The sequence below is a fragment of the Elaeis guineensis genome, chromosome 9 (assembly GCF_000442705.2).
Source record: "Elaeis guineensis isolate ETL-2024a chromosome 9, EG11, whole genome shotgun sequence".
Lineage (NCBI taxonomy): Eukaryota > Viridiplantae > Streptophyta > Magnoliopsida > Arecales > Arecaceae > Elaeis > Elaeis guineensis.
Window position 1 is genome coordinate 16,289,748 of NC_026001.2, and position 15,845 is coordinate 16,305,592.

Here is a 15,845-nt window from a genome sequence, read left to right on the forward strand (position 1 = left end):
TGCTTAAGAGATAGTAATGACAAAGAAATCTTAAATTTTATCCTAAATTGTATATGCAATCTGAAAGTTGGATCTATCTTTGATTGATTTAATATACAAAGATATTTTTATTTTTGATAGACTTAGATAATTTGGTAAGTTGAGATCAGAGTGCGCAGCAAAAGCGTGATGGTCTGAATTGATTAGAAATATTAATCCTTTAAATCAAAAGATATTATGAAATACGTTAGTTGTAAATAAGGAAAGATTTTACTGATAATAAATGGATGCTAGAGAGAAAATCTATCTGATCAAGAAAAGACTCAAAGCAGCACAGGATAGACAGAAGAGTTGGACAGATAGAAAAAAAAGAGAATTAGAATTTTACTTCGGTGATCATATTTTTCTAAAAGTATCACCTACAAAAAATATCATGAGGTTTGGAAGACATGGCAAGCTGAGTCCGCGATATATTAGACCTTTTGAAATTTTGAGCCAAGTAGGAGATGTTACTTACAAACTAGCTTTACCATCAGATTTATTCTAAGTGCACAATGTCTTTCATGTTTCACTACTAAAAAATTTTGTACCTGATCCAAATAATGTGATAAAGTATGAGCCATTGCAAGTTCATGAAGACTTAATCTATGAAGAATTTTTTCTCCGAATTATTGATCGAAAAGAGCAAGTTCTAAGACGATGCATCATTCCGTATGTGAAGATTCACTGGAGTAATCATGAAGAGAGAGAGGCTACATGGGAGCTTGAAGATGATATGAAGATGAGATATCCATACTTATTTAAAAATGAAGGTATATTAAATTTCGAGGATAAAATTTTTTTAAGGGAGATAGAATGTGATAACCCAGCCCACTGGGCCTAAAGCCACAAAGCCCACCCAGAAAAAAAAAAAAAACAGGGAAGAAGACTCCCGATCGGAGTCTTTTCCTTCTCCGATTTCGATCAGGAATCGGAGTCCTAGGGCCATTAAAAGACCCTAGGACGAGCCCTATAAGAAATCTCCTCCTCTCTTCTAAGAGAGGACACAATAGTCACCGACGATCGTCGGAGTTCTTCTTCGATTTTTTTGATTGAAGCCGCGGCCCCTCGACTCGTGCTCGCCGCATTTTCACACCGATGGGGATCATCGGAGACCGTGATAAGTCCTTCCTCCTGTTCCTCTCTTCTCTTCCTTCTTTTCCATGCCTGTGGACACGACCGCTGGCGACAGAAGCCGTCGGATTTCGTCAGAGAAGAAAGCCCTGTTCTTCTCTTCCTTTTCTTGATTTTTTTATGGCATCGACGGTCACCACCGACCGCCGACTTCGGCCTCTAAGCACGAGAGGGTCGCCCCTTGCCGTCGGCCACCGTCGGGTGGGAAATGGCCGTGATCGGTCGGTCAAAGGCACGGGGACCTCTAGGTCCCTTGTTTCGGCCAAAGAAGGCCACAGGAACAAGAAAAATAAAAAGAAAAGAAAAAGGAAAAAGAAAAAGAAAAAAAAAGAAAAAGAAAAAGAAAAATAATAATAATAATAAAAAATATATGTGAGTGAAAGTTTCTCTCATCTCTCTCTCTTAAATCTTTCTCTCTCTAGAATTGAATTTTCTCTCTCTACATTCTCTCTATATTTTCTCTTCCTAAATTCTCTCTCTATTTTCTCTCTCTAGACCTTTTTATCTTTTTTTATGGATTTTATCTCTCTAGGATCATTCTCTCTCTCTGATTGCTTTATAGACCCTGGGATAAACTTGAGATGAAAACATGATGACTTGAGACTGCTCCGAAATTCGTACAGTAGATCAGATCCCGATCTGATCCTTATTCAAAATTGATAACATCAATCATGGTTAATCCATATTAAGTCACCCTAATATGACCTCTGATGATCTCAATCATGATTGTCACTTTTGAAGGATACGAAAATTCTCTCTCACTTTCTCTCTCTACTTTCTCTCTCATGATTGACTTTCTCTCTCTAAGAAGGTCTATGAATCTTGTACCGAGTCATGCCTTCATCTTTTAGGAGCTCATAGTGACTCTAACAAGATGATCCAAAGTTACTTTGATATCTGTGCTATATGTCAACCTCATTTGATCATATCAAAGATCTTTCAAATTCATTATTAAAGAATCTTATTGATTGATCTTGACCTTAATTCGATCTGTGCTTCATAATTTTTTGATCAAGTCACTTGAATCGGACCCTCAGATAAGAGATCTTGAATTATCCTGATATTTGGATGGTCCGACACATCTGGTCAACAGTCTTCTTTCCTTATGATTTGATCTTGTTATAGTTATGGAATAGAATTTGATAATGATTTGATATTTTAAATAGGATTAACTGATTCTTTTAACGAAGTCTGAAGATCTAAAATGAACAAGGTAAGTAGATCTTATACTCCTTATTTATTTTTAAATGATCATAATTTTATGCAAAGAATTGCTATTGATAAAATCATAATTTTTCATAAAATAAAGATCGGCATATGTGATATGAAAAAGTATATTTTATTATGAGCATTGATTTCATAAATATGTCTTATGAAAATAGCATAATTATGAAGCATAAATTTTATTATTTTTTCGTCTATGTATATGTATGCTTTAAGAAAAAGGATATAATGATTTCAAAGGCTCTCAGATGGCTATGAATGAATTACTTCGGGAAGGTCGACATCCGGAGCTAGCATCCACATGAAATATGGCCCTGCCAGCGGGTATAAAGTTGGCACATGAATTAAGAACTCTGTCGATTAAGAAACATGGCCCTGTCACGGGTATAATAGTGACCTTAGCACGAATATCTGTGAGCAATGTTTTGAAACATGACATGAATATATGATGAAAATGATTTACGATTCATGATTGTGAAATATACATGATTTATGCATGCATGATGAGTTTATAACTTGTTTTATTATATGCTCTATGAAATGATTTATTTTGTATCATCTGCTATTTTTTAAATGTTGCATTATCATGAAAAATTTATGTTTGATCCGATAAGGAAGCGCAAGTTCTACTTACTGGGCTAGTGTAGCTCATATTCTTTTTGTTTTCTTTTTGTTTGAACAGAGGAATAATGTTAGGATCGGCAAAAGGAATCTAGGCTTGAAGATCTGCATAGCAACCTTGAAAATTTGGTAGTAGAAGTTTAGTTATTTTATAATCACGGATTTGTAGTTATTTATAAATATTGAGATTCGGATTGGTACTTGCTTTTGGATTTAGATGCTCTGAACCAATATTGGTTCAATTATTTGATGAATAATGGAATTGAACTTTTTTATTTGACGGATTTTAGATGATTATGATGGATTGGCTTCGTATTATCGTGGGCTCCATCCCTCGGTAGCATGGTCGTGTTATGTCCTGGATTTGGGGCGTGACATGTTTGACCATGCCAACCCCTATAAAGCCAACGTGATCAAACAAATACTTTTGATTTTATTTGATGCTCTAAATAATAAGAACTTGATAGAATTAAGGAAGAAGAATAAAAAAATATCATATAAGATTATTTGACCATTACATCGAGGGCTATTTAGCCGCTCAATCTAATATCCTGAGCATCAGTTTGTCCACATCAAAATCAGTGTTTGTCCGACCAGCTGGTAGCCTCACCATTGCCTTAAGCATCAAAACACGAGCTGTAGCGATCATCCGAATCATCTCCCATATCTCAACAGGCCTGTGGGTAATGACTTTGTATCATCTTTTGCAACATGTGGGGCAACTTTGGTGGAGAGAGAGAGAGCATCGCAAAAAAGAATGGCTAGTGGACTTTGACAATGGGGTTCCCATGTCAGTGTTTGGTTGAGTGCACTTCTTTTTTTCTAGGCATCTTTGATGTAACTTCTTTTACCTTGATTGCTAGATTTCTTAGGAATGCAATCGATAGGGACAGCCAAATTCTGGTGCATACTTGGGTCAGCATCCTAGGCACTTTCTAGTTGACATGGTGCAAAGCTGTTGGACATGGTGATGGGGAAAGGGGATGGTCAGAGGGAACCACCTTGATCGGTTCTGCTGGTTACTTTCAGTCCATGGACTCTTGGCATTCTTGAATTTTATGTACCAGGCATTGAGGTATTCCTGTAGGCATATTCGCTGCATTACTGCAGAGACTGTTGAACTTAATGAGAAGATTTCTTCCCAAAAAGGGGAGCTGGTTGCAATTTGATTGCCTTATATTGTAGCAAGGTTATTCCACGGAGTTGGTTATTACATCAATATTAGTGCAAATAATGCATTTGTTGATAGGCAAGTGATGTATCATTAAAGAATTTGGGAGCAAGTGAATGGAGAATACTAGCATTCCTGTCTCATGAATCATTATGCTTAAAAATGGAGACCTTGCTATGATAATATTTTAACTTGGTGCTCTAAAATTTGCAATTGACAGAGCCACAGACGGTGAATCTGTCACGCCCCAAATTCAGGACATAACACGGTCATGCTACTGAGGGATGGGGCTTATGATAACATGAAGCCAATCAATCATAATCAGCTAAAATCCATCAAATAGAAGATTCAATTCCATTATTCATCAAATAATTAAATCAATATTGGTTCAGAGCGACTAAATCCAAAAGATAATACTAAACACAAGTCTCAAAATTTATAAATAAATAACTACCAATTTATGATCATAAAATAAACTAAACTTCTCTTACAAAATTTTCAAGCTTGCTTCTCAGATCTCTAAGCCTGAATTTTCTTCATTAATCCTAACTTTTTTTTCTCTATAAAAAAAAAATAAAAAGAATATAAGCTACACTGGTCCAGTAAGTAGAACTGACGCTTTCTTATCGGATCAAGCATAAGTTTTTCTATGATAATACAATATTTAAAAAATTATAGATAATACAAAATTAAGTATTTCATAGAACATATAATAAAATAAATCATAAACCAATCATACATGCATAAATCATGAATATTTCATAAACATATTTCATAAATTATTCTTGTCGTGTGTCCATATCATGTTTCTAAATCTTACTCACAGATATTCGTGCTATAGTCACTTTATACCCGTGACAGGGTCAGTGTTCTTAATCGATAAATTCATGTTTCATATGCTAACTTTATACCCGCTGGTAGGGCCTGTGTTCTTATGGATGCTAGATCCGAATGTCGACCTTCCTATAGGGATTCGTTCATAGCTATTTGAGAGTTTTTGAAATCTTGATATTTTTTTCTTAAAACATACATATACATAGATGGAAAAAATAATAAAATTCATGCTTCATAATCATATTATTTTCATAAAACACATTCATAGAATCAATACTCATAATAAAATATATTTTTTTATATCACATATGCGGATCTTTATTTTATAAAAAATATGATTTTATCAACAGTAATTTTTTGTATGAAAAATATGATTATTTAAAAAAATAAATAAGAAATATAAAATCCACTTACCTCATTCATCTTATATTTTCAGATTTCATTAGAAGAATCAGCTAATCCTATTTAAAATATCAAATCATCATCAATTTCTATTCGATGAATATAATAAGATTAAATTATAAGAAAAGAGGACTGTTGACTAAACGTGTCGGACCATCCAGATATTAGGACAATTGAGGATCTCTGAGCTGAGGGTCAGATTTAAGTAACTTGATCAAGATATTGTGAAGCACAGATCGGATCAAGATTAAGATCAATCAATAGGATTCATTAATAATGAATTTGAAAGATACTTGATATGGCCAAATAAGGTTACATACAGCACGGATATCAAAGCAGCTTTGGATCATCTTGTTGGAGTCAACATGAGTCCTTAGAAGATGAAGGCATGACTCAGTACATGATTCATAGTCCTTCTTAGAGAGAAAGTCGGTCATGAGAAAGAAAGTAGAGAGAGAAAATAAAAAAAATATTTTTGTATCCTTCAGAAAAAGCAATCATGATTGAGATCATCAGAAGTCATATCAAGATGACTCAATATAGATTAACTGTGATCAGGTGCTATAAATTTTAAATAAGGGCCAAGCTGGGATCCAACCTACTGCATAACTTTCGAAGCGATTCTAGATCATATTATTTTCATCTCAAATTTATCTTAGAATCCGTGATGCAGTTAGAGAGAGAAAGAGAGAGAGTAGAAAGACATTAGAGAGAGAAGGAGAGAGAGAAAAAATCTTTTTCTCTCTTTTTCTTTTTCTTTTTTTCCTTTTCTTTTCTTCTTCTTCTTTCTTTTCTTTTCTTATTTTTTTCCTGGCCGAACAGAGGAGGGACACGAGGAGGGGCTTGGTGGCTCGTGCTCCGACGAGGTGCGGTGGCATGATCGATGGTCTAACAGCGGCGACCGATGGTGGTGGAGCCAAAGATGGTCGGTGGTGAGATTCGGCTGATGAGAATTTAGAAGAAATCAAAAAAATAAGGGACCACCCCTTTTCCTTGAATTTTCTCCAATCATTGGTCAATCACCGACGGCCATGACCTTTGAAAAAGATAGGTTAAGAGGTGGGGGTCCAAACCTAAAGGTATGGCACCATCGGCGACAGTGCTGGTGGCTAGAAAAGGGAGGGAGATGGCTCGGCCAAACAGAGCAAAACAGATCTTGTTCTTTTGTGGATTTTTTGATGAACCCGACGGCTGGCGAGGGTGCGCTAGGCCATGGGAAGGAGGAGAAGGAAAAGAGGAAGGAGGGTCAGGATTTACCTCCGACTCTGGTGAGGTCTTCGATGAGAATTTGAGGCAAACCCAAGGAAGGCATGGATGGCTTCAACAAAAAACTCTGAAAGAAAAAAGAGGAAGAAACTGATGCTTGTTGTGGCCGACAATAGAGGAGGAAAGGAGGATTTTATAGGCTCTTCCTAAGGTTTCTAGTTGTCCTAGGAGTCCTTGATCTAGTCGGGCAAGAGGAGGAAGAAGAAGACTCTCGTTGGGAGTCTTCGTTCAATTTTTTTTACTTTGTGGGCTTGATGGGCCAAAATCGAGTGGGCTTGATTTTTAAAATAGGATATTATATTTTACCCCCCTTAAAAAAAGTTTTATCCTCAAAACTTGACATACTTGAGGTTTCCAACATTAAAATACATAACCCTCGTATTGTCCTTAAGCTTCTAAATTATTTACATCTTAAAGTACTTGTTCCATGAGTTTTCAACATAAATAACTATATGGTATTTCGAAATTAGATTATTTCTATTTGCAAGATAATGAATTTCTTTGATCTCTTAATGTTGATTTAAAATATTATAATTCTTTGCCTACGAAATTATTTGCTCTTGATTAATTTCACATGAAAATCATAATCGATCATATCTATTCTTTATAAACATAAAAAAGTCTAAAGCATTAGATGCTCAAAATTCTTCGAACCATTACTATAATAAAAGAATCAATTATCGAAGATAGTATTGCAACATCTAAACAAGCCCAAGAATCAATAATCTTATCCTTTCATTTATTAATAGTGGTCTTTTTTACAAAAATCAAATCTCCATTCATATCACTTACTGTATTAGTATTCTTAACTAGTTTTAGTATAATTCAGCCACCATATTTCTATTATGCACTTTGATATGAACCTATCGAAGTCTCCAAGGCTATCAGAAGAATCCCAGCAAAAGATCCAACCTTTCAATTTTTTTTTAGATAGAACTAGAATAAAATTTTAAATTTTTTTATCTTTACTATTCCTCGAGCATGCCATATTAAAATTAAATCTTGATCTATTTTCTATATTTGAAATCATTGCATAAGCTTTCACCGCTCATCTAGAATTCAATATATCTAGAATTAATTTGAAGTAAGTTAACTCTAGATTTGTTGGCAATTGAGATAATTTCAAACTAACCTTTCTTTATAAAATGATTAACCCAAACCTCCAACAAATTAGAAGGTCTCAAGTTAATACCATTGTAAGTAGAATCAGTTTGGTTATCTCTTATGGATAGCTTCTTTTAGCATGACTCTTACATCAATAAATAAATCGACATGAAATCTTATCGCTTATTTATTAAAAACTCATATAATTTTTTTAAAAATCTGATAATAGCAAGATACCTTAGATCAGCTTCAAAACCTAAACTTTGACTAAAAATAATTAATGTACTCTATTATCTTCAACAGACTTAAGAAAGATTAAGTAATCTAATATAAAAGATGGCAATATAAATTATTAAAGATTCCACTAATATGTACATGTCATCCAATCCACAAATAAATTAAATATATATTTTTTTATTTTTTTACAAATTTTATACATGATCCTCTTATAGGTTCAATGTTCGAAAAATATTTATTTTCTGTATGAAGTAATTCTTTTTTAAGCCATATCCTAAATAAATTTATTTTAATAAATCTAAAATTATAATGATCAAATAATTAACATCAAAATTTAAAAAGTCGTCATGATCTTCACCCATATCAAGTTTAAAACTTCAAAATCATCTAAATAACAATTGAACAAGTATACTCAATACAACATATCAATATATCCTATTTTATTTTAGAGTCAACATCTCTCATACTTAAGTCAAACCTTATTTATTGAAATTCAAAATATAATTCATCCAATTCTTTAATACACATCGTATACCACTTTTTGTAAAAAAAATTTATTATAATGTCTATTGATCCGAAATCCAGACTTTGAATTCTTTCTGCCACTTCCATCATGTTTCTTATGATCATAACCTTTATATTTAAATCTCACTTAAGTCATAGTCCCTATTGATCATAACCTAAGCTCTAATATTACTTATATCATGCCCTAATCACTTAATCCACAGTCCCAAGTAATTATAACCTAGGCTCTGATATCATAAAATGTCATGCCCCAAATCCAGGACATAATACGACCATGCTATCGAGGGATGGGATCCACGATAATATGAAACCAATCAATCATAATCAGCTAAAATACATCAAATAAAAGATTTAATTTCATTATTCATCAAATAATTAAACCAATATTAGTTTAGAGCGACTAAATTCAAAAGATAATACTAAACCCAAGTCTCAAAATTTATAAATAAATAACTACCAATCCATAATCATAAAATAAACTAAACTTTCACTATAAAATTTTCAAGCTTGCTTCTCAGATCTCCAGGCCTAGATTTTCTTCATTAAAATTAATTTTTTTTTTATAAAAAAAAATAAAAAGAATATGAGCTACACAAGCCCAGTAAATAAAACTGACGCTTCCTTATCAGATCAAGCATAAATTTTTTCATGATAATGCAATATTTAAAAAATAACAGATAATATAAAATAAAATATTTTATAAAATATATAATAAAATAAATCATAAACCAATCATACATGCATAAATCATGAACATTTCATAAACATATTTCGTAAATTATTCTTGCCATGTGTCCATATCATATTTTTAAATCTTGCTCATAGATATTCGTATTATGGTCACTTTATACCCATAACCGAGCCAGTATTCTTAATTGATAAGTTCATATTTTATATGCCAACTTTATACCTACTGACAGGGTCTATGTTCTTATGGATGCTAGCTCCGAATGTCGACTTTTCCATAAAGATTCATTCATAGCTATTTAAGAGTCTTTGAAATCTTTATATCTTTTTTTTAAAATATATATATACATAGATAAAAAAAAAATAAAATTCATGCTTCATAATCATGTTATTTTCATAAAACATATTCATGAAATCAATACTCATAATAAAATATACTTTTTTATATCACATATGCTGATCCTTATTTTATAAAAAATATGATTTCATCAACAGTAATTCTTTGCATAAAAAATATGATTATTTAAAAAAATAAATAAGGAGCGTAAGATCTACTTATCTCGTTCATCTTAGATCTTCAGACTTTACTAGAAGAATCAGCTTATCCTATTTAAAATATCAAATCATCATCAATTTCTATTCGATGAATATAATAAGATTAAATCATAGGAAAAGAAGACTATTGATTGGATGTGTCGGACCATTCAAATACTAGGATAATTCAGGATCTCCGAGCCGAGGGTCAAATTTAAGTGACTTGATCAAAGAATTGTGAAGCACAGATCGGATCAAGATCAAGATCAATCAACAGAGTTCATTAATAATAAATTTGAAAGATACTTGACATGACCAAATAAGGTTATATACAGCACGAATATCAAAGCAGCTTTAGATCATCTTGTTAGAGTCAATATGAGTCCCTAGAAGATGAAGGCATGACTCAGTACAGAATTCATAGGTCTTCTTAGAGAGAGCAAGTCAGTCATGAGAGAAAAAGTAGAGAGAGAAAGTAAAGAGAGAATCTTCATATCCTTCAGAAGACGCAATCATGATTGAGATCATCAGAGGTCATATCAAGATGACTCAATATGGATTAACTGTGATCAGATGTTATAAATTTCAAATAAGGACCAGACTGGGATCCAACCTACTGCATGACTTTCGAAGCGATTCCAGATCATATTATTTTTATCTCAAGTTTGTCCTAGGATCCATAATGCAGTTAGAGAGAGAAAGAGAGAGAGTTGAAAGATCTTAGAGAGAGAAGGAGAGAGAGAGGAGAGAAAGAAAATCTTTTTGTCTTTTTTTTTTTCTTTTTCTTTTCTTCTTCTTCTTTCTTTTCTTTTCTTCTTTCTTTTTCTGGCCGAACAGAGGAGGGACATGAGGGTGGGCTTGGTGGCTCGTGCTCCGGCAAGGTACGGCAGCACGGTTGGTGGTTTGGCAGTGGCGATCGATAGCGGTGGAGCCAAAGATGGCTAGCGGCGAGGTTCGACCGACGAGAATTTAGAAGAAATCGAAAAAACAGGGGACCGCCCCCTTTCCTTAAATTTTCTCCGATCATTGGCCAATCACCGATGGTCATGACCTTCGAAGAAGATAGGTAGAGAGATGGAGGTTCAAACCTAGGGTATGGCACCATGGGCGGCGGCACTAGTGGCCGAAAAAGGGAGAGAGATGGCTCGACTAAACAGAGCAAAATAAGATCTTATTCTTTTGTGGATTTTTCGACAAATCCGATGGCCAGCGAGGGTGCGCTAGGCCATGAGGAGGAGAAGGAAGAGAGGAAGGAGGCCGGGGCTTACCTCCAACTCCGATGAGATCACTGGTTAGAATTTGAGGCAAACCCAAGGAAGGCATGGACGGCTTCAACGGAAAAATCTGAAAGAAAGAAGAGGAAGAAACTGGTGCTCGTCATGGTCGGCAATGGAGGAGGAAGGAAAGATTTTATAGGCCCTTCGTAGGGTTTCTAGTTGTCTTAAGAGTCCTTGATCTAGTCGGGCAAGGGGAGGAAGAAGAAGACTCCCCTTGGGAGTCTTCGTTCAATTTTATTTTATTTTTCTCTATGGGCTTGATGGGCCAAAATAGAGTGGGCTTGATTTTTAAAACAGAATATTACAGAATCATGTTACAAACTATCAGCTGAGTTCTACATATAAAATATTGTTTGCTTACCTAACCTTTCTTGCTCAAGTCTCCTAAGTTTGTAAACTACCAAGCGTATGAAGCTCATGTCAGTTGTGTATTCCTGAATTTATTTTTTAAGATAAAATATTCATGAATTTTTCAAACTTATAATAAGTAGGTTTATCTTTTTTTTTTCTGGGGGGGTGGGATAGGTAGGTTTAACTCCTAAATGTTGATCAATTCAAGGTATCTTATGAGGACATGAACAGTGATGTGCTTTGCTAGTATCAAGTGAATATCATTAGTTCCTCTGACTTGTATAAATAAATTAATTTAGCTCTGAGGTGACGTAAATCCTACGATGAGAGATGCAACTAACTCCTAGCCTTTCAACTCCTTTTCCTTCACTTCTCATACTACCGTTGCCATCCCCCACTTTGTTGATCGTCCCGTTTTCCATGCACATTATAGGAACCTGATAGAAGACGACAACCTTCTCTGCAGTAACTTTTTTTGGTTTTCGTTCTTATGTGCATAAACTACTGGATGGTAGAAGAGGCCGAGCCTTGCCCAACAGTAAGGTTGCCTTGTTGCAACGTCGAGTTCAGTGGCTCGAAACATGAAAATAACCTTTTATATGATAGGATAACCCGGCATATATTTCACCATCTCATTGAATTTTACCGGCAAAATTTTTTGTCGTTTGCAGCATTAGGTGGTGTTCGGTTGTACGTAGTCATCAAAGACGTTGACGCGACAAAGGGCTGTGGTAAAATATGATTCTTATCATAATTTATCACATGGGTGATGCAAGATAACGAAGACTTTAGCTCAGTCATGATCGAGGATAATGGAAAATGGAAGCTTCTTTGTTTGTGATGGGTAGCACAACAATTTATGAATGAGCAAGTTGGTCCAACCGTGCTACTCCCGTTCTGTGATATTTTATTTTCTGATTTTACCGTTGGTCAGTCCGATCATCAAGTGGCCTTTATCCAATCAATAGCCTTTTTCAGAATAATAGGTTTATCTTATTATAATCCATCCAAAGTGGGTATATGACCCCGGCTTCTTGGATTGCATTGGAGAACCATAAGCTCAAACAGCACTTGAACAGAAGCTTGAAGTTGTTCCGAGAGCACCATGGCTACCCAGGTCTTTGTGGATTGGAAGGGAAATCCAGTCAACAAAAAGAAGCATGGTGGAGTCAGAAGTTCATATTTCATCTACTGTAAGTAGCCTCACACACTGCTCTTTGTTCTTCTACTCATCTGATTGCAAAATTGGTGCTGACAAATCTTATGTGGTTTTATAGACATAACAAGAACAAAGCAAAAAAGTGACAAAAAGTGGGATTTTGATGTCTGCTGTTTAAGAATTAACGAGTTTGCTCATTTTGCAGTCATGGTAGTGATGGGAAACATAGCCTTTGTGCCCAACATGCTGAACTTGGTTAACTACCTACAAGGCACCATGCATATGGGCATTTCAAGCTCTTCAACCACAGTCACAAACTTTATCGGTGCCGCATGCGGCTTTGCTCTGTTGGGAGCTTTTCTTTCAGACTCATACATCACACGATTTAAAACCATACTCATATTCGGCCCTGTGGACTTCTTGGTGACACGTCTCTCCCTTTCTGCTGCATGAACTCATGCAGCTTCTCTATTTGTTTGTTCTTATTTATATGTACATATTTATCTATCTGAAAAGAGTTCGGCTCATTGAAAATATCTTGCCTTTCTTTTTCCATTCTCTGTTCTTAATTTTGTATCGTGGAATCGAAATCTTGAGACCTGTTCCATAAGTTGCTTAATATTAAGGGTCACATAAATTTTTATATGTAAAGAATAATGGAGGTAAAAGATTATTAAAGTTCTACACTTAATAGCAGTTAGCACAAGTACATTTACACACAAATAGTGACCAACAAGGAGATTTGTTTCAAAGATGCCCAAGCTAGAAGTTATGATGATAACAGAAATTACAATGATACAATATGACATACCTGCCAAAGATGTTCTGCTCTTGGTTTATTTAACAAATTGATATGGAAATTAGAGCTATTTTATCTCACAAATCTCCTATTTCAGGGTTATGCGTTGCTAGCATTGCAAGCACACCTCCCATCACTCCATCCATCAGACTGTGACATGAATGGGCAACAGAACAATTGCGAGCAAGTTCATGGCTTCAACTCTGCCCTGCTTTATATTGCTCTGTACACCACTGCTTTGGGTGAGGGCTGCGTGCGTGCTTCCTTGCCATCTTTGGGAGGAGATCAATTCGACGACAAGGACCCAGTTGAGTTACAACTCAAGACCAGCTTTTTCAACTGGTTCACCTTTGGAATTTCATTGGGAGGTTTCATAGGCCTCACACTTGTGGTGTGGATTGAGAACAACAAGGGATGGGATATTGGTTTTGGTGTCTCTGCACTTGCAATTCTCCTAGGAGTGCTAGCAGTAGCTAGTGGTGTCTCTTTCTATCGCAATCAGATACCAAAAGGAAGTCCTCTGACTCGAATAGTGCAGGTAAATCTTCTAAACTAGAAGATAAATTTAATATGACATGTTCGATTGTAGGGCTCAAAATTCTTCTAATATGTTTTGTTCATCAGTATGTCTCAAGTTTCTTACAAACAAATTTAAATCAGACGTATGGGTTCGAGTGCTATATTTTGCTGATCTTCCCCACTTCAGGTTTTTGTGGCTGCGTTCAAAAATCGAAAGCTCGTGTTGCCTGAAAATGTAAACCAACTGCAACATAATTGTGAGGATATGGATATCATTGAAGTCCTTCCTCACACAAAGGGTTTCAAGTGAGTCTCAAGATCATCTAGTGTCTCTATTTTATGTATGTTCATGTTTTCAGAAAAAAACAGTGACACAAAAGAATTAACATCTCGCATCATGTAGCATCTAAAACAATTTGCTGTCCCAACTAAACCTTTTAAGTAGCATCATTGTTTACATAATGACTTGCGTGTTCATATAATCATTGACAAATGTTCTTTTTTGTGCTTATCAGATTCCTTGATAAAGCTTCAATTAATCATGGAGACACAGGAACTTGGTCCTGCACTGTAACACAAGTGGAGGAGACGAAAATTGTACTTCGAATGCTTCCCATCTTAATCAGCACTGTGCTTGGTTACTTACCTACGCCTGTTCTCTTGACATTCACTGTCCAGCAAGGCAGCACTATGAACACAAAGCTTGGGAAGATCCACATCTCCCCTGCAACTCTCTTTGTAATTCCAGTGATCTTTCAGATGGTGATCCTGGTAATCTATGATCAATTCATTGTGCCCTTCGCACGAAGGATCACAGGATACGTAGGAGGTATTACTAACTTGCAACGCGTGGGCATTGGTTTCGCTGCTTCAGCATTAGCAACATGTGTGGCGGCATTGGTGGAAAGGAAGAGAAAAAACATAGTAGAAGAGCATGGGCTAGAAGACTTTGAAACTGGTGTCCCCATGTCTGTATTTTGGCTCGCACTGCAGTTCTTTCTTTTGGGCATTGTTGATGTAACTTCCTTTGTTGGATTACTGGAATTCTTTAATGGCGAAGCTTCAAGAGGAATGAAATCAATAGGAACAGCCATATTCTGGTGTGTACTTGGGTTGGCATCCCTGTTGGGAACTTTCCTGGTCGACATGGTGAACAAAGCTACCAGACATGGTGCTAGTGGAAGGGGGTGGCTAGAGGGAGCCAACTTGAACAAGAGCCACCTTGATTGGTTTTATTGGTTAGTTACAATCCTTGAACTGGTGGCTCTCTTCAATTATATGTACTGGGCAAGGAGGTATGTCTATAGGCATGATCCCCGTATACCTCAAGAGCTGACTGAAATAGATGATAAGGATTCCTCCAAAACAAAAGACGTGGTTGCAATTTAATCGCATCTCTACATATGGTCGGTGCATGTGACAGTTGTTATCTTCCAGAATAATTAAAAATTTGCGATATCAGTGTATGAATATTATTGAAAGCACAAACAATGTAAATGCATCAGTAAGAAGACTGTTTGTTACAATAGACAATATGATGAAGAATTAAAGGATTTTACACAAAAAGGAAAGAAGAAAAAAAAAGAATAATTAAATTTGACGTCCTCATCTAGCTAATGCAGTATGGATGGTGACATGTCTTATAAACTATTAACTGATGTAAATAAGAGCGTCATATGGTGCTTATTCATTTCGTTACCTAACCTTTGCTTGCTCAAGTCGCCTAAATCTGTAAATAGTCAACCGTGTGAAGCTTATGACAATGATTATTCTTGACTTTCTCTAACTCACAAAAATGGATTCTACTCTGGATGACGTAGATATTGATCATCCAACCTCAACATAGATGATGTAGACATAAATAGTTCAGGATGCAGAATATTAAATTCAGCTACTATTCACGAGCTTCGCCAACTTATATACATAGCATTAGCTCTCTTATGACATATATCTTGCAACTAAAAGCACACAACTAACTTCACT

At 35.4% G+C, this 15,845-nt stretch overlaps 1 protein-coding gene across 6 annotated transcripts in view; it reads left to right on the forward strand.

The window, feature by feature from the left end:
- LOC105051433 (protein NRT1/ PTR FAMILY 4.6) overlaps positions 1-15,395 on the forward strand; it is a 31,049-nt gene extending 15,654 nt beyond the window's left edge. For 2 of the 6 annotated variants that reach the window (XM_073243176.1, XM_010931884.3), the window contains 5 exons: positions 12,057-12,578; positions 12,750-12,967; positions 13,441-13,881; positions 14,050-14,168; positions 14,378-15,395. In XM_073243176.1, the coding sequence (XP_073099277.1) occupies positions 12,491-12,578; positions 12,750-12,967; positions 13,441-13,881; positions 14,050-14,168; positions 14,378-15,251 (1,740 nt within the window). In that variant the 5' untranslated portion in view covers positions 12,057-12,490 and the 3' untranslated portion in view covers positions 15,252-15,395. Of the gene's footprint in view, positions 1-3,058; positions 3,127-12,056; positions 12,579-12,749; positions 12,968-13,440; positions 13,882-14,049; positions 14,169-14,377 lie in introns of all 6 variants that reach the window. The other 4 variants (XM_073243175.1, XM_073243178.1, XM_073243177.1 and 1 more) reach the window with 4 other exon arrangements.
- Positions 15,396-15,845: the final 450 nt, after the last annotated feature.